The 22,591-nt window shown below is 48.3% G+C and overlaps 1 protein-coding gene across 6 annotated transcripts in view; it reads right to left on the reverse strand.

Annotated features, from left to right (window-relative positions):
- Nucleotides 1-22,591, reverse strand: part of NOD1 (nucleotide binding oligomerization domain containing 1) — a 111,536-nt gene that overhangs the window by 48,594 nt on the left and 40,351 nt on the right. For all 6 annotated transcript variants that reach the window (XR_004538024.1, XM_033930060.1, XM_033930055.1 and 3 more), the window contains exons 6-7: nt 19,429-19,512; nt 12,853-12,936 (exon numbers count right to left, since the gene is read on the reverse strand). Coding sequence is in view for 5 of the 6 variants with exons in the window: in XM_033930060.1 (XP_033785951.1) it covers nt 12,853-12,936; nt 19,429-19,512 (168 nt within the window). In the remaining variant the exon portion in view is untranslated. The remainder of the gene's footprint in view (nt 1-12,852; nt 12,937-19,428; nt 19,513-22,591) is intronic.

The following is a 22,591-nucleotide window of genomic DNA, read 5'->3' on the forward strand; positions in this document are numbered from 1 at the left end:
AAGAACCGACCCCGGGAAAAACCCTGAGCCGGGAAAGAAGCAGCCCCACGCCCCGGGCGATACTTGCGAAATTCCCGCAAACGCCCCCGGGCAGCCCCACACCTAGACGCAGGGCGGGCACGGTCCTCAGGCAGACGGGGCACCTTCGAGTCCGTCAGAGTCTGAATCAACTCATCTAATTCCTCTCCAAACAAAAAGACCCCCTAAAGGGAACTTTAATAAACTTAGCTTTGGACGCAGAATCCGCCGCCCAAGCGCGCAGCCACAAAATACGCCGCGCGGCCATGCCAAAGACTTAGCCGAAATCCGCACCAAGTCATAAAGAGCATCTGAGAGGAACGAGGCAGCCATCGCAATCTTCGCTACCTCCTGATCCACTAGAGACCAGTCATCAGACTCCCGATCCAGGACACGCTCAGCCCACCGAAACCCGGCGCGAGCGACTAGCTCCCCACAAACAGCCGCCTGGACCCCAAAGGCAGAGACATCAAAATCATACTTAAGAAGTGTCTCTAACGCACGCGCCTCCGAGACCCTAAGAGCAGAACCGTCCAAAACAGGCACGGTATGCCGCTTAGGAAGTGCCGAGACCACCGCGTTCCCCATTGGCGAAATTAAGGTAGCCCTACCTCCCTCCGAGACGGGATACCCAAGAGCCAAGGCGCACACCAAACGAAACTGCGCCCATAGGCCACTGCGCCAACACAAAATCCCGCAAATCCTGACGCACAGGAAAAGAGCGGGAAACAGGACAGACCCCCTGAAGCAGAGGGGCCCCCATACGCGGGGTCTCCGGCGGCGCCACTGCAAAAATGCAGCACCAAGGAGACCTGCTACACAGGTCTAAAAGCTCATCCCTCTGAATAAAAAAGCGCACCACGGACGCATCTGCTCTGGAAGACGGGAAACCCGCCGCCCCGCTGCCAACAGGCGTCCCCTCTAGAGGATCCTGGAAGCCCGCCAAAGCAGCCAGGTCCTCAACCAGGCCAACATGCTCCTCCGCCCACCAATTCGCAATCCAAGCCCCCCCGCGGGCGCTTGGATGAGGGAGGAGGAAGAGGGGACGCCAAACGAAAAGAGGGAGGCAAAGCCATAGGGGGCGCGGAGGGAAACCCCCCCCCGAAACCCCCCAGGCGCACGTGGGACCCCCAAAAGTCCGCACAAAGAAAGAAAATAAATTGGGGGCAAAAAACCCCTGGGGGTCCCCAGGGACTCCCTGCCCCAGCAGGGGTCCATGCTGAAACCTGCCCCTGTGTTCGCCATACAGGGGGAAGGTCACCTGAGGTTGCAGACAAAATGGAGGGGCCAGACAAAGAAAATGGCGAAGTTCCCGCCAAAAATGCTCCCTCCATGGCCTGTAGCGGCTGAGAAGACTGAACAGTCTCAGCCGCTAAGACAGGCAAGTCGGCATCAGCTGTCAAAAAATCAGCTGAGAGGGAATCCTACGGGGAATCCCTCCGTGGGCGGTTGTGGAAGACCGGGCTTCCCCACTGCTCCAAGCCGACTCGCGAGGCACCATCGGCGGGGAGCTCTGGGCGCCTGCAGCCGCTGCCGACGGAGCTCCACCACCTCACCGACCCAAACCGCCGAGTTCAGGCCGGCCGCGAGTGCCTCGCGGCTGGACTCAATTGTGTCCTACTCCCCCGGAGAAGGGCACAATTGCTCCATACGCGACCTAGCTATAAAAAAAGTGCCGGTTACATGAAAAAATACAGTAAAATACAGTTTTCTTAAAGGGAAACAACCCTTCAGACCAGCACTACCTCAGGATTTTTTTTTTTATTTTTTTTTTACAGAACAGACTCCACAGGCTCTCGAAGCAATATGCCTTGCTTGACTTAGGGGGCAAGGCTTACTGCTGAGGCTCCTCTAAAAAAATGTGGGGAGGTGGAGGAAGTGGGGGGAGGGACCCCGCTCGTGACCCGCCGGGTTTGACACCCCCGAGGTCGGACGGACCCCCAAACAGGGCCCGACCAAGCTCCGTCCGGCCAAAAACAGGGACAATAAACCCCTAAACAAATTCCAACAGCCCTACCAAGAGAGATGGGTACAGATCACTCAACACCTGCTGGAGACTGAAAGAAGACTGAGGGAAATAGAGAAGGGAGGATAGTATATACTGTCCCAAAGTTTTGTTTTCAGTCTCCACCTGCTGGTCATGATTAGATATATACCCATTCGTAAAGTTAACCTCTACTGGTCTGGAGAGTGCTAAAGAAAGCACAGTTACTTACCTGTCACAGGTATTATCTGAGGACAGCAGACAGATATTCTCACATGTGGGTGACGTCATCCACGGAGCCTGGTACAGACAGTGCAAAAGTGTACTGTCTCGAGACTCTGCATGTGCTGGCACTTTTCCGCCATTAGTTCAGTAAAAAAGCTAAGAAGCCAACTAGGAGAGGTAGGAGGATTGTAAGAATATTTGCCTGCTGTCCTCAAATAACAGCCGTTACAGGTAAGTAATTGTGCTTTATCCTAGGACAAACAGGCAGCATATTATCACATGTGGGACTTCCTAGCTTCCAAGATAAGGGTTGAAGGGAATTTGGCATTTAAATAAAGGATAATTTTTGTATGTATGGAGGACCATGTAGCTGCCCCCACCAATCCCCCATATCTCTACGAGGAAGGCCGGCTGGGGCAGGCCTGCCTCCAAAATGATGGGCCTTCTCCTTCCTGGTGCATACTGGGATGTATCGGGGAGGGGCCTAAGGCTCTGACTGGCCCAGGTACTTAAGGCCACTCCTATTAGGGTCTTAGGATCCTCTCAGGACATCTCAGGATGCATAAGAAAGGGGAAGGCCCACCATTTTGAAGAGGCGGCCTGCCAGCAATGATAGGTTTACTGGATGGCCGAAACTGAATGGAGGCGTTCTTTACACACTGCGTTAAAAAAATAAATAAATAAAAATTACAAAGCTTGTTTTCTGCATAACTGTCAAAACTTGATCAATTTCAATAAAATTTGAGATTTAGTATCCTGAATAAATTTGCAGTATAAGCTACATTCACGCCAGCTATCTCATCTAAACAACATTGCTACCACCTAGCGATTACCGTCATGAAATGTGCAAATGCTATTTTGCTTTAAATGGTTTTCCATTAGGAAGATCTGATCCTTATAAAAAATTTGTATCTACAGAAAGGTTATAGTTCTCAATGACTGGCACAAGAATTTCCAGAAAGGAGATGGAAGAGAATAAAGTGTAGAATATGTTATGGAGAAATTGTGAGAAACAGACTCAACTGATTGCCAGTCAGGAAGCGGCAGGGCCCAATCAGTCCGGAGGCCGTGATAAGAAATAGCACAGTACAGGGTTTCAAGGATGACCTGGATAGGTTTCTGGAAGACAAAGGGATTGAGGGGTACAGATAAGAGCAGTGGAAGGTTTAGAGATAAGTGTAGAGGTAGGCATAAAATTAGTCAGGGACCGCTGACCAGGCAATATGCCTGATGGGCCTCCGCGTGAGCGGACCGCTGGGCTGGATGGACCTCTGGTCTGCCCCGGCGGAGGCGACTACTTGTGATAGTTCAAGAATCAGGTAGTGAAGCGACGTTGTTTAGGTAAGGGGGCCGGCATGAGTGTAGGCTTATTATAAATTTATTCATGATGATATACCTGAAATTTGATTGAAATTTGTCAGGTTTTGAAGTTATGTAAAAAGCAAGCTCTGTATAGCTTTTTTAATTTTTGAAACGGTATATATAAAATGTTGTTGGAACCTTTTTTGTAGCAACTTTTATAAGAAAATTTGGGAAGGGAAGGGCTGTGGTGTTGGTATGATATGCTTTCTAGTCAGAAGGCAAGAGGTGCCATGGGACCTGGAGACTAAGAGTCCCCAACACAGGAATCCCAAGTTGAGTTTTTTTAAACTTCCCAGTAACTTTGCATTGAAGTCAGTGGAAACTCAGACCTTTTATCAAATTAAACCTGGTAAAAATAGTTCATGCCTTAGTTACAAGGTGGTCTGAACTATTTTAAATTTAGATACCAGGAACTGTCATAAAAAGAGTCACAGTCTGAAAAAGAGTCAGGCCTAGATTCTCAAAAAACTGCATTAAAAAGCGACGGGCTGCTATAGAACCCGTTCTGATAGCGAATTTAAAAAAGCGAGTCATTCTTAAAAAAACACTCATGTAAATGAGATTGGCAGAGAGTAGCGAAGACTTGCTAAATTTGAATGTGCTCATTGCTGGTGATAGTGATGGACACATGTGCAGAAAAAATGCAAACCTCCCCCCTCCAAAAACAAAACAAAACACAACAGTGGAAGACATGCACCGGGAAGGGGCCTAAGGCTCTGATTGGCACGGATGCCCCTTAGGAGGGGCCTTAGGCGTCTAGGCCAATTAGAGCCTTAGCCCCCTTCCTGGTGAATCCCAGGATGCACCAGGAAGGGGAAGGCCCATTTTGGAAGAAGCAGGCCAACTGACTGGAAGGAGTAGGCATCCCTCCAGTCAGCCATCTAAAGGTAAGGGGGAAGAGGGGAGGGGGGGGGGTTCACTTCAAAACGGCTTTTCTAGCATTCTCTGACACTGCCATACCAGGGTTTAAAACAGTGCTGTGACAGTATCGGCACCACTGTACCAGTTGCTTATTTTTGTCCCCAAAAGCCGACACTGCTTTTAGAAAATGGCTCGGCAATTTTTAAGAATCCATCAGAATGCTCATTTCAATGCTGAAGAGCCCCTTTGTATGTCAGTGTCAGATGCTGCTAGAAATCTCACTAAAGACAGATAAGCCGTTTTTTTATAATCCGTCGCTAAAATGCGTTCAGGCATTAAAAGTTTTGAGAATCTGGGTTAGAATAGAGCAGGCAGACTGGTGACAGGAAAGAAAAAAAAAATTCTATTACACCTATTTTGATGGAATTGCCTCGACTACCGTATTTTCACGCATATAACGCGCGTGTTATACACGATTTTTACAAGCCGTGCATAACCTTGCGCGTTGTACAAAATTTTTGTACATAGTTCCCCCCCGACGTCCGATTCACCCCCTCACGCAGGACCGCTCGCACCCCCACCCCGAAGGACCGCTCGCACGCACTCCCACCCGCACCCGCACCCTGAAGGACCGCTCGCACCCCCACAGCCTCCCGACCCCCCCCCATCATGTAGAAGCTCCTATCGGTGTCCTGCTGCTTCCTCTTGGCGGTCCCGCCCTTTCTCTGACGTCAAGCTCTCTTGCCCCGCCGACTCCCCGACACGATCGGGGCAAGAGGGAGCTCAAGCCCTCTTGCCCCAGCCAACCGCGGCACCCCCGACACGATCGGGGCAAGAGGGAGCTCGACTCCCCGAGACGATCGGGGCAAAAGGAACATAAGAAATGCCTCTGCTGGGTCAGACCCGAGGTCCATCGTACCCAGCAGTCCGCTCACGCGGCGGCCCAACAGGTCCAGGACCTGTGCAGTAATCTTCTATCTATACCCCTCTATCCCCATGTCCAGTAGGAATTTGTCCAATCCTTTCTTGAACCCTAGTACTGTACTCTGCCCTATTACATCCTCTGGAAGCGCATTCCAGGTGTCCATCACACGTTGGGTAAAGAAGAACTTCCTAGCATTTGTTTTGAATCTGTCTCCTATCAACTTTTCTGAATGCCCTCTTGTTCTTTTATTATTAGAAAGTTTGAAGAATCTGTCCCTCTTTACTCTCTCTATGCCCTTCATGATCCTATAAGTCTCTATCATATCTCCTCTAAGTCTCATCTTTCCAGGGAAAAGAGACCCAGCTTCTCCAATCTATCAGAATATGACAGGTTTTCCATACCTTTTATCAGAAGTGTTGCTCTCCTCTGAACCCTCTCGACTAACGCCATATCCTTCTTAAGATACGGCGACCAATATTGGACGCAGTACTCCAAATGCGGGCGCACCATCGCCCGATACAACGGCAGGATAACTTCTTTTGTTCTGGCTGTAATACCCTTTTTTGATTATACCAAGCATTCTATTCGCTCTCTTAGCGGCCGCTGCACACTGTGCCGACGGCTTCATTGTCATGTCCACCATTACCCCCAAGTCCCTTTCCTGGGTACTCTTATTCAATAACATCCCTCCCATTGTATAGTTGTACCTTGAGTTTCTGCTCCCCACATGTAATACTTTACATTTCTCAATGTTGAACTTCATCTGCCATTTCGCCACCCATTCTTCTAATTTGTTCAAGTCCCTTTGCAACTTTTCGCAGTCCTCTGTAGTCCGAGCTCCATTAAATAGTTTGGTGTCGTCCGCAAATTTTATTATCTCGCACTTCGTCCCTGTTTCTAGATCATTTATGAAGATATTAAATAGCAGCGGCCCGAGCACCGAGCCCTGCGGAACACCACTCGTGACCCTCCTCCAGTCGGAGTAGTGACCCTTCACTCCTACCCTTTGTTTTCTACCCTCCAACCAGTTTCTGATCCATCTATGTACGTCTCCTTCCACCCCATGGTTCTTCAGTTTCCGGAGTAGATGTTCATGGGGCACCTTGTCAAAGGCTTTTTGGAAATCTAGATATATGATGTCTATGGGGTCTCCTTTGTCCATCCGTTTGTTGATCCCTTTGAAGAAGTGCAATAAGTTCGTTAGGCACGATCTTCCCTTGCAGAAACCATGCTGGCTGGTTATCAGAAGTTCATGATTTTCAAAATGTTGATCGATGTTTTCTTTTATCAGTGCTTCTGCCATTTTCCCCGGAACCGAAGTCAGGCTCACCGGCCTGTAGTTTCCCGGGTCACCTCTTGATCCCTTTTTAAAGATGGGCGTAACGTATCTTCCAATCTTCCGGGATCTCGCCTGTTTTCAGGGATAAGTTGCAAATTTGCTGCAGTAGTTCCGCTATCTCCTCCTTTAATTCCTTCAGAACCCTTGGATGTATGCCATCCGGACCCGGGGATTTGTCAGTTTTTAGTTTTTCTATCTGCCTACGAATGTCCTCAAGGTTCACTTCTATGGATGTTAATTTTTCTGCCTGACTTCCGTTGAAGAATTGCTCAGGTTCCGGTATGTTGGACATGTTTTCGTTTGTAAATACAGATGAGAAGAACATGTTAAGCCTTTCTGCCACTACCTTCTCCTCCTTCACCACTCCCTTCCTGTCTCCGTCGTCCAGCGGTCCCACTTCCTCTCTAGCCGGCTGCTTCCCTTTAACATATCTGAAGAACGGTTTGAAATTTCTTGCTTTCCTAGCTAGCCTCTCTTCATACTCTCTTTTGGCTTTCCGAACTTCACGGTGACATTCTTTTTGATGCGTCTTGTGCTCTTTCCAGTTCCCCTCAGTTTTGTCCTTTTTCCATTTCTTGAATTATTTTTTCTTATTGCCTATCGCTTCCTTCACTGTTTTGGTTATCCACGCCGGGTCTTTTGTTCGATTCTTTTTACACCCCTTCCTGAATCTGGGGATATACAGATTTTGTGCCTCACTCACCATGTCCCTGAAGAAAGACCAGGCATGATTTACCGAGCGCATTTCGAGCTTCCAAGCCTCCAGTCTATCCCAGGGTAGTTGAAGTCTCCCATAATAACCGTGTTGCCGCTTTTGCATTCACACTTCATCTCGGCTTCCATTTCCTCATCGATATCTCTGGTTTGCCCGGGTGGGCGATAAAATAGGCCCATCTTTATTTCAGGCCCTTTCCTTCCCGGTATTTTAACCCATAGAGATTCCGGCTTGCTGGCCGTCTCTGCTGTGTCCATTTGTGTGGATTGTATGCCTTCTTTTATGTATAGGGCTATTCCACCTCCTTTTTGTCCTGTTCTGTCCTGGCGATAGAGCTTGTATCCCGGTAGTGTTGTATCCCATTTGCTTTCCTCATTCCACCATGTTTCAGAGATTCCAATGATGTCGATGTCTTCTGCGTTGGCCAAGGCTTCTAGTTCCCCCATTTTGTTTCTTAGGCTCCTTGCATTAGCATATATGCACTTTAGATCCTGGTATTTTGCTGTCCTCCTTTCCTTTCCCTGTGCTTCGGTCCATATTTTCTTCTCTTTTGCTGCAGACATTGTAACCACTTCTTCTGGGTTAGTCGACTCCTGCAGTTTGTCCCTTGTTTCTTCCCAGCCATTTTTCCCCTCGGTATCTTCACAGGATACCGTCTTCCGAATCGTCGACCCTTTGTCAACTGTCGGCTTTCCCCTTCTTCTTAGTTTAAAGCCTGTTCTATTCCTCTCTTGACGTTGTTTGCTAGGAGTCTAGTTCCTGCTGCGCTCAGGTGCAGTCCATCTTTCCTGTAGAGCTTGCTCTTGCCCCAGAACGCCGTCCAGTTCCTCACGAAGTGGAATCCTTCGTCCTCACACCATCTCCTCATCCACGTATTTATTGATTGTAGTTCCTCCTGCCTTTTCACATCTGCCCTCGGTACTGGTAGGATCTCTGAGAACACTATCTTCTGGGCCCTCATCTTCAGCTTCCTTCCCAGAATCTTGAATTGTTCTAACAGCGTGCTTCTTTTGTAGTCTCTCCTGCTGACATCGTTCGTCCCGATGTGGATCACTACAGCGGTCTCTTCTGTCTCCGCCCCTTCCAGGATCATTCCAATTTTGTCCACGATGTCCTTGGTTCTTGCTCCCGGAAGGCAGGTCACCAGTCGGTCCTCTCTCCCTCCTGCTATGTGGCTGTCCACATGCCTAAGGATCGAGTCTCCCACTAGGATAGCTGACTTACCTTTCTTCAATTTTCGCTTCGGTCTCAGGTCAATGTCCTCAATGTGCTTCACACTTTCTTCTTTTGGGCCTCGACTAGCCAAATTCTCCCCCTCTTGCGGTAGTCCTCTGTGGGTGTCATCCTTGAGGTAATCTTCTTCTTGCTCTCCCTTGCATGTTGGTATCCGTGTAGCTTCTTCTTTCATCTGAAGTTCGCTCTCTTCCACCTTCGTCCTGTATGCCTCTTCAATGAATCTCTCGAGTTCCCTGACTTCCTCCTCAATGTGTCTCTCCGTGGTGTGAAATCCTTCTAGCTCCTGAATCTTGTCCTCTAGTCGCTTGACCTCCTTCTTCAAGCTTTTCAGTTCCTGACAGCGACTGCATACATATGACTGTCTCCCCGAGGGGAGATAGTCATACATATGACAGTCTGTGCAGAACACTGGAAAGCTCATCTTCTGGCTTCCTTCTGCTTCCATTGTTGTTCCTTCTTTAAGATATCAGTTGAGATTACTTGTGACTTGTGTCCGCTTTGTGTCCTTTCTCTCTCCCTATCTGCTGTTGGTGTCCTCCCTGACTCTCTGTGCTGGTGCCCTCTCTTTCTTTCTCTAACTGTCTCTGGTGTCCTCTTGCTCACTGCCTGTTGGTGGTGTCCTCTCTGTCTCTTCTCTCTCTGTGTTGGTGCTCTGTGCTGGTGTCTCTCTCTCTACCTGCTGCTGGGGTCCTCTCTCTCTCTACCAGCCGCTGGTGTCCTCTCTCTCACTCTCTCCCTCTGCCTGCTTGTTATACTTGTGTGAACGGCTTGGCCCTTTGTGTCTGTCTCTTTCTTACCTTCTGTGCTTTCCTTCTGTACTTGTCGCTTCTTTACCCTTCTGTCTTACTCCGTTGCCTTGTCCCTTCTCAAAGGCCCTTCGCAAAGGCGCTCTCGCTAAGGCGAGCGCCTTTGCCGCTTGCCTTCGGCGTGCGCCGAACGGCTGTGCGCCGTTGGCTCCGCCCCCTATTCAAGGGGGAGTCTGACGCTGCCTCTGATGCGGTGGGGGTGGGCGGAGCGTACTCTCGCCACTTCCCCGAGTCCTGTGCTTCTTCCTGCCTCCTTCCCCTGTGCAGAACTCTGTATCTCCGACTCTCCCTCTCTCAGTCAGGTTACCAGAGCACGCTGCCTTCTTCTCCTTTGCTCTGGCAACCCGATTCCCAAGGGAGCCCAAGTCCTCTTGCCCCGCCGACTCCCCAACAATATCGGGCCAAGAGGGAGCCCAAGCCCTCCTGGCTCTGGCGACCCCCCCCCCCCACCGCTAGTTGTTCGGGCCAGGAGGGAGCCCAAGTCCTCCTGGCCCTGGCGACCACCCCCGCTAGTTGTTCGGGCCAGGAGAGAGCCCAAACCCTCCTGGCCACGGCAACCCCCTACCCCCACCCCGCACTACATTACGGGCAGGAGGGATCCCAGGCCCTCCTGCCCTCGACGCAAACCTCCCTCCCCCCAACGACCGCCCCCCCCAAGAGCCTCCGACCGCCCCCCCAGCCGACCCGCGACCCCCCTGGCCGACCCCCACGACCCCCCTTCCTCGTACCTTTGTGTAGTTGGCCGGACAGACGGGAGCCAAACCCGCCTGTCGAGCAGGCAGCCAACGACGGAATGAGGCCGGATTGGCCCATCCGTCCCAAAGCTCCGCCTACTGGTGGGGCCTAAGGCGCCTGGGCCAATCAGAATAGGCCCGGGAGCCTTAGGTCCCTCCTGGGGGCGGGGCCTTGGGCACATGGTCGGGTTGGGCCCATGTGCCTCAGGCCCCGCCCCCAGGAGGGACCTAAGGCTCCCGGGCCTATTCTGATTGGCCCAGGTGCCTTAGGCCCCACCAGTAGGCGGAGCTTTGGGACGGATGGGCCAATCCGGCCTCATTCTGTCGTTGGCTGCCTGCTGGACAGGCAGGTTTGGCTCCCATCTGTCTGGCCAACTACACAAAGGTACGGGGAAGGGGGGGTGGGGGTGTTGTGGGGGTCGGCCAGGGGGGTTGTGGGTCGGCTGGGGGGGCGGTCCTGCCCGTAATGTAGTGCGGGGTGGAGGTAGGGGGGTTGCCGTGGCCAGAAGGGTTTGGGCTCCCTCCTGGCCCGAACAACTAGCGGGGGGGGGGGGTCGCCAGGGCCAGGAGGACTTGGGTTCCCTCCTGGCCCGATATTGTCGGGGAGTTGGCGGGGCAAGAGGGCTTGGGCTCCCTTTTGCCCCGATCGTGTCGGGGAGTCGGGGAGGCAAGAGGGCTTGAGCTCCCTCTTGCCCCGATCGTGTCGGGGAGTCAGGGAGTCGGCGGGGCAAGAGGGCTTGACGTCCGAGAAAGGGCGGGACCGCCAAGAGGAAGCAGCAGGACATCGGTAGGAGCTTCTACATGATGGGGGGGTCGGGAGGCTGTGGGGGTACGAGCGGTCCTTCAGGGTGGGGGTGCGGGTGTGTGCGCGTGCGAGCGGTCCTTCGGGGTGGGGGTGCGAGCGGTCCTGCGGGGGGGGGGGGGTGAATCGGACGTCTGGGGGGGCATCAGGCTTTCAGGGTGGGGACAGGACTTCAAGGGGGAGAGGAGAGTCGGGGCGGGTGAAAGGAGAGTCGGGGTGGCCAGAGGAGAGTCGGGGCGGGCGAAAGGAGAGTAGGGCGGCGACGGGAGAGTCGGGCAGCATGCGCGGTATACGGGTGTGCGTGGTATACAAAAATTTTTTTTACATATATTTCGGTTTCCCGTGCGCTATACCCGTGTGCGCGTTTTACACGGGTGCACGTTATCTACGTGAAAATACGGTACTACTTGCTGCATTGCAAATCTCTTTTCAATTGTTTTGTCTTGTTTACAAGGCTTTTTTGCATGGGAACCTCAAAATATCTGTGAAACAAATTGGTAACATATTTTTCTTCACATTCTTTGCGCTCCTCTCAAAAATATTTGCTTCAGCTTCCTTCTTCGAACTCTGGTAGGCTGATAACTATTAAAAACAGGGTTGTTGTTTGTTTTTTTTTTTGCTATGCTGGATCTTTACTTTGGAATTTGCTACCAACGGAATTTAGTATTATTACCATTTATTCTGTGTTTCATAAAGCTCTAAAGACATAACTATTTGAGAATAGTTATGTATTACCTGTAGGCTGAGTTTAACTATAATAACTAATGTGTAATAGAATACAATTCAGAATTGTAATTACAATATAATAATTGTTTTCTTTTATTTCTATTTTATTATAACATTATGGGGCCCTTTTACAAAGTCATTATAAAAAGTGTCCTGCGCTACGATTAGCACCGAGGCCACTTTTAGCGTGGCTGTAATATCCATTTGTGCAATAATGGCCACACGCTAAACATCCCATTAATGCCTTTAACTACACCTATTTTGCAGATATTAAGAGTGAGTGGGGACGTAGCTGCCCTATGTGATTAGCGCTGAGCACACCTACTCTCCACCCTCAAACATGCCCCCAGAACTAAAAAATAATAATGATTTTTTAGCACATGGGAAGCTTGCATAGATACCAATATTACCACGGAGCGCCTGAGCACACCACATTGTAGTGGATTTTAACCTGCTATAAGCATGCATTAGTAGTGCTTACCACAGCATTGTAAAAGGACCCTTGTGTTTGTACTAGGTGGTAAATTAATAAATCTAATCAAACATAAAACTGTTTTACCTTCAGAGGTGAAGTTGCAGTGCATTCATGAAAATAATAAAACTGTGATAATCTTTAGCACAGTTTGCAGCCCTAGATATATAGGGGGCAGATGGATATACAGTACTCCCCTGAAATTTGTGGGGTTCCGTTCCAGGAACCCCCGTGAATTTCGAAAAACCGCAAATGCAGTTTTTTGCCTATCAAAAGGCAGGGGAGGCAGGAGAGGGCAGCTGGAGCGCTGACGGGTGAAGAAAATCACTCGCGCTCTGCTCCGACCGCCTCTTCCTGTCTAAAGTCGGGCTACACCAATCAGAAGCTGCTTTGACACGCAGCTCCTGATTGGTGTAGCCCAACTTAACTACAGGAAGAGGCGGTCAGAGCGACCGCAAATTCGCGAACCGCAAATTCGCGGGGGACCACTGTATCACAGGGAAAAAGTACTAGACAGTAGTGAAAGAAAGTACACAGCATCACAACACACACCTGATTTTGGCTGAAATGAAAAGCCCATAGGAGCAGGAGAAATCTGCTAGAACAAAACAAAACAAAAAAGGATAATTTTGGAAGATCTGACTTACCCAACATCCAATATAGTTCTGCTCTTTTGAACAGCGTGTGCTAGACTCTTCCCTCCCTCCATTGTTATTCTGTTACATCCAATTCTGGAAAGAAAGTCATTCAGGGTTTCAATGGACCATTTTTTAAAGATGCAGTGATAATATTGAAGAAAGATATAATGAACTTTTTTTTTTCTTCTGAAAATTAGTGCCATATGAGTTTTGGTGATTATAAGTGATAACATTCATTAGTTATGACCAAAGTTCAAGTAGTACAGAAAAACCTCCCTGAAATTTCAAACAAAATGAGGCCCATTAAAAAATCTTAGGGAGCCCTTTTACTAAAGTTTAGTGTGTGCTAAATCCTGGGTGTCCTATTTTATATCTACAGGCTTAAAGGACCTTATTGCATGCTAATAAGCACTAGTACACACTAAGGGATGCTTTTACTAAGCTGCGCTAGTGGTTTTAGCGTGCACGCTATACGCTAACTCCTCCATTGAGCTGGCGTTAGTTTTTCCGCATAGCGCAGGGGGCAGCGTGTGCTAAAAACGCTACCGCAGCTTAGTAAAAGGAGCCCTAAGATTTAGTAAAAGGGCCCATTAAATAAACATCAGATACCAACATTTCCCTGAGCTGGAGAGTCGAGCAACAGATCTGGAGAGGGCCAAGAAAACTCTAACTTGTGCCCCTCACGAATAGTGTCCAGAACCCACTGGTCTGATGAGATCTGTTCCCATTCCTTCCAGAAAGCCGACAGCTGCCCGCCAATGTAAGGGGGGTGGCTGCTGACCTGGCATCATTGTGGCTTTTTGTTGTCTCTCTGCTATAGAGCTTGGGCTGGATTGTCAACTTAAAAAGAGCCAGTTGATGCCATCTCAGACCTTGGAGCATCTGGGCCTTCTCTTCGACATCCAGCAGGTTAGTGCATTTCTTCCCAAGCTACATAGTCCGAAACTTAAGCGGCTGATCGGAGATCTCCTGAACCTTCCAGCTCCCATGCCTTGGCATTATCTGCAGATGCTGGGGTCCATGTCAACCTCCTTGGAGGCGGTTCCCTGGGCCAGTGCGCACATGCGCCCTTTACAGGAGTCCCTCCTCTTCGGTGGTCTCCACAACATCATCCCTTTCAGATGCTACTCCCCTGGATGGAACCAGTGTGCAGAAGTCTGCACTGGTGGCTTCAGGAAGAAGCTCTCCGCCAGGGCAAATTTCTTCAGATCTTAGTATGGTTAACTCTAAAGATGGATCCCAGCTTTTCAGGTTGGGGTGATCACTGCGAGGACTGCTCCATTCAGGGGAAGTGGTCTCCTCATCAGTGGTGTTGGTTGATCAATCATTTGGAGCTTCAGGCAATTCGTTTGGTGTTATTTGCTTCCAGCCCACTTTGCAAGGCGCAGCAGTGCGAGTGTTCTCAGACAACGCCACAGTGGTGGCATATATAATTCCTCAAGGGGGCACAAGAAGCGCTCCCTTGGGCCAGGAGGCTCATATGCTCTTTCGCTAGATGGAGTTATGTCTTCTATCTCTTTTGGCGGCGCATGTGGTGGGAGTCTACAGACCTCTTCAGTCAACAAGTCCTAGACCCGGGAGCACTGTCCCTTTCATGGAAAGTCAGGCGCATCTTCAGTCAATGAATTTAGTATTGAAACTTAGGGCTGGATGCCTTGATTCAGCCCTGCCAGCTCCCGAGCTCCTTTATGTGTCTCCTCCATGGCCTCCAGTTGGTCGGGTTATCCATTGGATGACGAAGCCTCCCAGCTTCGTGATTTGAATTGCTCCAGACTGGCCTTTTCATCCGTGATTTGTGAATTTCGTCAGTTTTAAGTAGGACAGGCAGCTCAACCTCCCTCTCCCTGGCAACCTTCTTGGTCAGGGTCCAGTGTCCAAGGAGACCCACAGTGCTTTGGTCATCCAGCATGAGGCACGGTTCTTCAGAGGAGGTCCTCGCGACACTCAAAGTCTAAGAAACCCTAACCTATGGCTTCTTTTGCTTCTACCTGGAAGGCTTCCCGATAGTAGTATTCTAAAGACCAAGTGGTGCATGAGTGGGTTTCCATTTTGGTGGTCCTGGCCTTTCTTCAAGCAGGCTTAGATAAGGGTTTAGCGGTGGCCTCCTTTAAAGTTCTGGTAGCAGGCTTTTCGTGCTTCAGGACATGCAAGAGTTCTAGTTCACTTCCTGCTCATCCTGAAGTGACCAGGTTTCTGAGAGGGGCTCTTCGTTTGTGGCTTCCCTTGCGTCTTCCTTTCCCTTTTGGAATCTTACCATCATTCTACAGGGCTTTGTGGAAGCCTATTCAAGCCACTGAAGGCTTCTACTCTTCTGGATCTGAAGCTCAGCCTGTCTTTCTTGTCACCTTTGTCTTGGCATGGCATATTTTGGAGCTTACAGCTTTTTCACGCTAAGACCTTTTCTCCGTGTTTCATATGCCAGAGTTTTTCTCCGTACTGTACCTTTCTTTCTACCAACAGTGGTTTCCGCTCTCCATGTCACCCAGGAGATTCGTTTGCCTTGCGATATGCAAGGTATGCCTGCTAGGGCTGTTCCTAATATAAAGCCCCATTGCTAGAGTGGATAGTGCCTATCCAGCTCTGCTAAAACCTCAGGGTAAACTTTTTCCTGCCATTACTCCTGGGTCCAGCAGAGGGAGTGCTAGTGCCAGACTGCAGGTTTCCCTTCCCCCACGTAGTCAGGGAAGAAGAAACAGGATATCCTGCACACCTGAGCGTTTGGGGCGTGGTTCTCAGCTCCTAAATCTGAGGTCTGCCCTGCTGGAATAGGAGAATGAAAAGGGGAGTGAAGCCAGGCAGTCGCAAAGCTCAGGGCTGGGAGCGCTGCAAAACTGTTCAGTTCCTGAGCAGATGGAACTGGTAGAGGCTGGAGCAGAGTCCCTTGAAAGTCCTTTTGAAGAGTTCCAGGACGTGGAGCTGGATTTGGAGCCGGAGTCTCTCCCTGAGTTGCCTGCCAGCATGCAGCCTATGGAAGTCTGCTAAGTGAAGGCAAGTGTCCATTACTGCGAATAGTGGATTACAATTATCCAGGCTGCCTGGAGGTACTATTTTTGAGCAGGTCAGACTGTGTTTGTTTAGAAGGTGGCGGGGTTAGCCCCACGTTACATGTGGAGGGATAGCGGGCCATTGTTTGGCAAAATTCCATCACGTGGAGCACACCACCTTGTCCAGCCCTGCTGAGGCTGGAGGAATCAGTGCGTTAGCACTGGTTCAGGCTCAGTCTGATTAGGAGAGAAATCAGGACTTGTGCTGAACCCATGTCTTAGTCAGACTAAAGAAACTTTATTGTGGGGAACTCTGTCTTAAGCTGAAAAGAACTCTTTTTGGAACATGAAGAGTTAAAGATTCAGATTTTTGAGTTTGGTTGTTTTGACTGTTTTTGGTTTTGAAATTCCCTTTTTGGAGAGAGTATTCAGCACAATAAGACTAATGAGTTTGCCTCATCTGAACATTCAGAGACTTACCTATTGATGGTCATTTTCCTGACAAAGTTTATTTTCTGCTTTCTTTGTTTTGGGGACTGGTGTAAAGCTGAAGTGTGAAGCAACCGTTTTGTTTTGGATGTCACAAATTAAATCCAGTCCAGGGTTTGGTTTTCCCTTACTTACCTGTTTGCATTGTGTTTTCTTTTTGGCTAAACCAGACTTATTCTTCCTTGTGTCGCCAGCTGCAGCAAACAAGAGCTAAAAATCCATGTCCCAGTGGCTCGGGACCCATTGCCCTGACCCCGCTGGTGACAGCCTACATTTCATTCCACAGGCTTGGATCATATCTTACGCAAGTTGGACGTCAAGAGAGTCTTGCTCCATTTTTGGAGGACCAATGATTTTAGGATATCTGATCTCCTCTTTGTTCTGACTGCTCCGCCTCAGCGTAGTCAGCAGGTGTCTATGACCTTGATCGCCCGATGGGTTTGTATGGCCATTTCCGTGGCTTATGTTACCCGATGCAAGCCGCTGCTGATTTCCTTTCAGGCCCACTCCTAGTGTTGCTGCTTTGTGGGTGGAGTCTTGTGTGTTTTCTCCAAATGAGATTTGCAGGGCTGCTTCTTGGTCCTCTCTTCCTACCTTTATCCGTTTTTTTTCACGTGGATGTGGCGGCTTGCTTGATGTCGCTTTTGGAATCTCGGTGTGGCAGGCAGGCTCTTCTGTTCCTCCCTAGACGCTACCATTGCTTTAGTACGTCACCTAGCAAACTGAATCCGTAAGGGACGTAACAGAATGGAAGATTAGGTTTTTATTTATTTATTTGATAATCTACTTTCTGTTAGTCCCTAGAGGATTCAGTACGGCCTGCCCTATCAGTTGTTCTGCATCGCCTGCTTTCTTTGGCCTCGATTATTCTCCTTACAGGCTTGAGGGTCTTTCCGCCAGTAGATGGGTCCTCTGGCGAGTTCACTCTTCTGTGAGTATGCATATTACCGAAGGTTGCTTCATGTGGGTGCGCGTTACACACACCAGTTTAGTTCTACATTGTTCTTCAATGTTTTTCTATGTTGCCTTTGTGCCTGTTATTGCTTGTTTTCATGTTTTGCAGAGCACAGCAGTTCACAAATGGTTTATGTTGCTGGGGATCTTCCCCAGTACCCTCTTCCTTGTCATGGATTTATTCAGGTATGTTGCTTGGCTTTGGGACTGAACTACAGGGGGCTCTAACTCTTTCTCTTAGGTGGGAGGAGCATGTGTTCAGAAAAGTGTTTGGATTTCTGCAACTCCCGGATTGCGGGAAGGGATTGAATACCTAGGGGCTCATAATCGATAGAGAAAAACGTCCAAAAACCGGCCTAAGTCAGCACTTGGACGAACATTTCTCAAAAACATCCAAGCGCCGATAATAAAACCGGGTTTTGGACGTATTTAAAAACGACCTAGGCCTTCATAGTGCCGCTCAACGTCCAAAGCTAAACGGGGCATTTCGGGAGGCGTGTCGAGGGTGAGACTTGGGCGGGACGTAGGGCGGCTTAGACTTAGTCGTACAGCATGTATAACCGAAAGTTTAACAACAGAGCCTAGACGGAACTTGGACGTTGTGACTTAGACCATGTAAAACATGGTCTAAGTCACAAAAACCCACCTACACTCACCAGATAAGCACTGCAAACACATAACACAGACCTCCACACACTACTCCAGTGATCACCAACCCCCCCACCCCCACAAAAATTTTCACAACTTTAAATTTTAGCCTCCAGACCATCATCACCTGGCCGCCTGGCATAGGAAAGCCTAGTTGTCCAGCCCAGAGGCAGCTTAAGTCGTCTTGGGGGTGGGTTGGGGACCCATAGAGAGGAGGACCTATGCCTATAAGCCCCTGTAATCACTGCATTGATACTGAAACATGTGCACTGCCCTATACACCCCCAAAACCCTTTTTTACTGGCATATAAGTGGCTCCTGCAGCCATACGGGCTATTGGGGTGGTAGATAGGTGGGTCTAGGGGATTGTGGAGATGGTTTGCGGGGCTCACTGTCACCTATAAGGGAGCTGTAGTGAGGAGAAGCCATGGCACCCTTTTTGTGAAGTTCACAGCAGTGCCCTGTAAGGTACCCCACTATTTAGATGGCATGTCTGGGTGTGCAGTCCATCACTTTGCAGACCCCTCCCACGTACAACAGGGCTTGTTCTAGGCGTTTTGGACTTGGACGGAATGTTGGACGGAAATGTGGTATAAAGATAGACGATTTAGTGGCTTGGACGATCAGATCGGCAGGACGTATAATTAGACGATTTTCAAAATAAAAAAAAAGTTGGACGTATCTTTCGCTTGTGTCTTAGGCTCTTTTTAGCTTTGGACGACTTGCAATATGGATGTCTCTTTTCATTATGCCCCTCCACGTGTCCTGGCAAGACTCCACTTCTTGCCAATTTCAAATATATGAGGGGCTGTGGAAAAGTTCTCAGCCCAACCAATAAAGCTGGGACAGTCTTCATCGACAGCTAAACATTTAGTCTAGCGATTTTCATGTTTCAAGTTTAATAAAGATTTGATTGATCGCTTAATCAGAATTCTAAGCGATGTACATATTACTAAAATTATAAAATTTAGGGAACAATACAACAAATGACAAAACTAAGTCTTACAAGACTAATGACTAACACTACAGACCCATGAAACACAAGGAGATGAAGGGGAAGGAAATACAAATTGTTTGATAGTAAATAAGACGTTCAAGGGAAAAACAAGAGGGAAGGAAAAATCAGTATACTTCAAAGAAGCTATACAGTGAAGTTAAAATCTGGCCACAAGACTGGCTTACTGATTATTAAATGCATCCTTAAAAAGAAAGCTTTTTAATTTGCTCTTAAATTTATCCAAGTTGTGTTCTTCCCTTAAGTGAATGAAAAAAGTATAAAATCACTGGACTAGCCCAGATTCTCTAACTGGTGCTGATTTTTTAGGTGCTCAATAAAAAATGCAGTTTAAGCTATGTTTTTAACTGAGTTTCAAGGTGCCTACCAGCACCTAAAAAATCAGCGTTGGAATCGCACCGTACCAATGCTACCATATCAATGGGTATCAAATAATATTTAAATACAAATTTTTCTCTACTTAAAATAAAAATAATAAAAAGCATATTTACTTACTTAACACACGTCAGGCTTGAGCACTCTTCAATGACACTTGCAACATATTTGGCTCCAATATCCGTAATTTGGTTTTTGTACAAGCTTAATGAAAAATCACCAATTTGTAAACGTCTTAATTCAACAAGTAAAGCAAAGTAAACATCACAAAGTAAAGCAGAGGAATTGCTTGGAGAATGAGGAAGCCCCACCATTCAAAGATTCTCTACTGAAGCCTAGGACTGAGCTGTTTGAGGAGCAATGAAGCGGTTGACTTCCTGCTGCTCAGACAGCATGGTCCTGGGCTTCAACGATGAATCTTTTTGGATGGCAGGACTTGAGGATTCCCACCAGCTATGCATTTGGTGCCACAAATTTGGTGGGAGACTGAGCCCAAAGTGTGTGTGTGGGGGGGACTTATGGGGGGAGCCCAAGCCCTCAAGCCATGCCACTGATGTAGAGGGCGACCAAAACCAAATCTGCATTCAAGATTTGCTAGTAGGTTTCATCCAAAACAAAAACCAATGGGTCTCCCTCTCCACGCAGGTTTCCCATGGCAGACAGTGGATCCTATTGGGCCGCTACCTGCCTGACCACAAACTCTGCCCTCCAGCCACCCAAAGACTCACCCTAGGTTTATCTTTAGCCCTGATCGTCTAGTAGCCACTTTGGGCATTCACCCCTGCCCAAGCTGGCTCCAGTGTCAAAATGTTTGCGGCAAGTTTTGAGATTGGAGCCAGTATGGGCAGGTTAGTCACTGAGTGCCTGATTACATTCTCCTTGGGTTGGAGAAAGCAAAGCTGCTAACGTATAACAGGTATGGTCTATAGACAGCAGGATTAATCATGCACACAACCAGGTGACTCTCAAGTTCAGAACTGCTCTACTTTAACCTCATTTACATGCTTCTTGTACATGTAAATGTACAGAATACTAGCACTGATGCATGGAAGTGTATGCTTATCTGCAAAAAATGCCAGCAGGGCACCTAAGCACTATTCTTTAACAGTACATATAACTTAAATAGCATGTAAAAGCAAGAGGGCATACACATGGATGAGACATGGGCAGGACCTCTAGTTATGCACGTAATTTACAAAATACTAAACATAGTAACATAGTAGATGACGGCAGATAAAGACCCGAATGGTCCATCCAGTCTGCCCAACTTGATAAATTTTTTAATTTTTTTCTTCTTAGCTATTTCTGGGCAAGAATCCAAAGCTCTACCTGGTACTAAAGCATTTTCCCTATCTGTCCTGGTGAGCTCACAATCTATCACACCCATTATCCAGGCAATGTCAAAGTCAGCACCATTATCCAAATAGTTACTGAATGCTGCTAGTCTTCAGATACACCTGGCACAGTGTATCTGAAGTAGCCTTTGTTCAACATGGGCGGGCCTGTCGTTCCCTCCCTTGCCAACCCTCCTAGTCCATGCAGCCTCTCTTTTTCCCTCCCTCCCTCCCTTCCCACCTTCCCTTGCAGCCTCTTGCGTTCCCTCCCTTCTCACCCCCACACCCCATTCAGCCTCTCTCTCTTCCGGCCACTGGCAGTGGATCCTACACGCTGCCGGCTAGAAGTTAGGTATCAAGTTTCTTTATTTTTTATATACCGTCTATCAAAATAAGTGTCTAAACGGTGTACAATATAAAAAGATGGTAGAAAACAATTAAAATAGGTAAATAAAAGCAATATTTTATCAAATATTAAAATACTAGACAAATTCACATTGACATACGTGGAACAAAAGGGAAGTTGGGGAGGGAAAGGTTGTTTAAAATACATTGAGGTAAAATTAATAAAAAAAGGAAGGTAAATGGGGAGTGGCAAAACATTAGGATAGGGATCACTTCAGAAGAAGCGTTTGATGTTTCAAGGCTTCACAAGAATTAAAGGTTTGAGAAGCGGAAGCTGGTACTAAAGAGTAAAGGCTTCTTTAAAGAGAAAAGTTTTAAGTTTGGCTTTAAATTTTTCAAGAGAGTTCTCTAATTGAAGATCTAATGGGAGGGCATTCCACAGAGAGGGGGCGGTGACTGAAAAAATGGATTTGCGAGTAGTATCATAAAACAGTTCGTGTATTGACGGTATGGAAAGTAGGTTTTGATTGTTAGATCGGAGGGCCCTGGATGATGAGTATGGGATCAAAAGTTTATTTATGAATGCTGATTGGTTAGAGTTTTTTGTTTTAAAGGTGAGGAGAAGTATTTTATAGGTGAGATGATGAGTGATGGGTAGCCAATGTGCTTTGCGGAGGAGGAGTGACATGGTCAAATTTTTTTTGCATGATAGATTAATTTGACATCAGGGTTTTGCAATAGTTGGAAACGGCGGATTTCTTTCTGGGTTATACCTTGATAAAGGGCATTGCACTGGATTATGCTAGTATTCTAAAACAGAACTTGGTACACTGGTACTACTAGGATACTACTGGTACACTGGTGCCCCAAGGACCCTCCTGTCATCTGGGTCTTCTGGCTGCTTCCGGTACCATTACCATTCTCTCCGCTGGTTGCCACTACTCCTGCCAGTCTCTCTGCTGGTCACTTGCCAATCACCATCAACCTAGGACTTTGAACTCCTTTGGATGCTTCCCTCTGGGTCTTCTGGCCACTTCCTTTGGTCTCTCGTCAGTCACCTTCAGCTAGGATACCACTGGTCCCTCACAGAACATCCTGTCACTAGTCACTCCCTGAAGACTGTGATAGTCACTAAGGGCTCCTTTTACGAAGGTGCGCATGCACCGGATTAGCGCGCGCTAGTCAAAATTCTACCACCTGCTCAAAAGGAGGCGGTAGCGGCTAGCGCACGCAGCAATTTAGCGTGCACTATTCCACGTGTTAAGGCCCTAGCGCAGCTTTGTAAAAGGAGCCCTAAGTCTCTCCCTGAGGACTCTCCCAGTCTCTCAGACACTCTCCACCAGCGATGGCCAGTCATCAAGCTTGAGCACCCTCCAGTCACTCCAAGTTCTACCAGGCACAGCCGGTCAACGTTAGGCTTAGTGAGGGTTAGACTTTCACCAGCATTCTTCCCCTCAAGGATCATCTAAGCTCCAGAAGCTCTTGCTTTTCCCAACTCTTTGTTCTGGAACTCTTGTTTTCAGCTCTCTTTTCAACTCAGGGTGACTAGAGAGCTCCCAGGTATCTTTGCAGCATCTATATGCAAATAGACTCTTTCTTCTGCT

Source organism: Geotrypetes seraphini, chromosome 2, assembly GCF_902459505.1.
Source record: "Geotrypetes seraphini chromosome 2, aGeoSer1.1, whole genome shotgun sequence".
In the NCBI taxonomy this organism is placed as follows: Eukaryota; Metazoa; Chordata; class Amphibia; order Gymnophiona; family Dermophiidae; genus Geotrypetes; species Geotrypetes seraphini.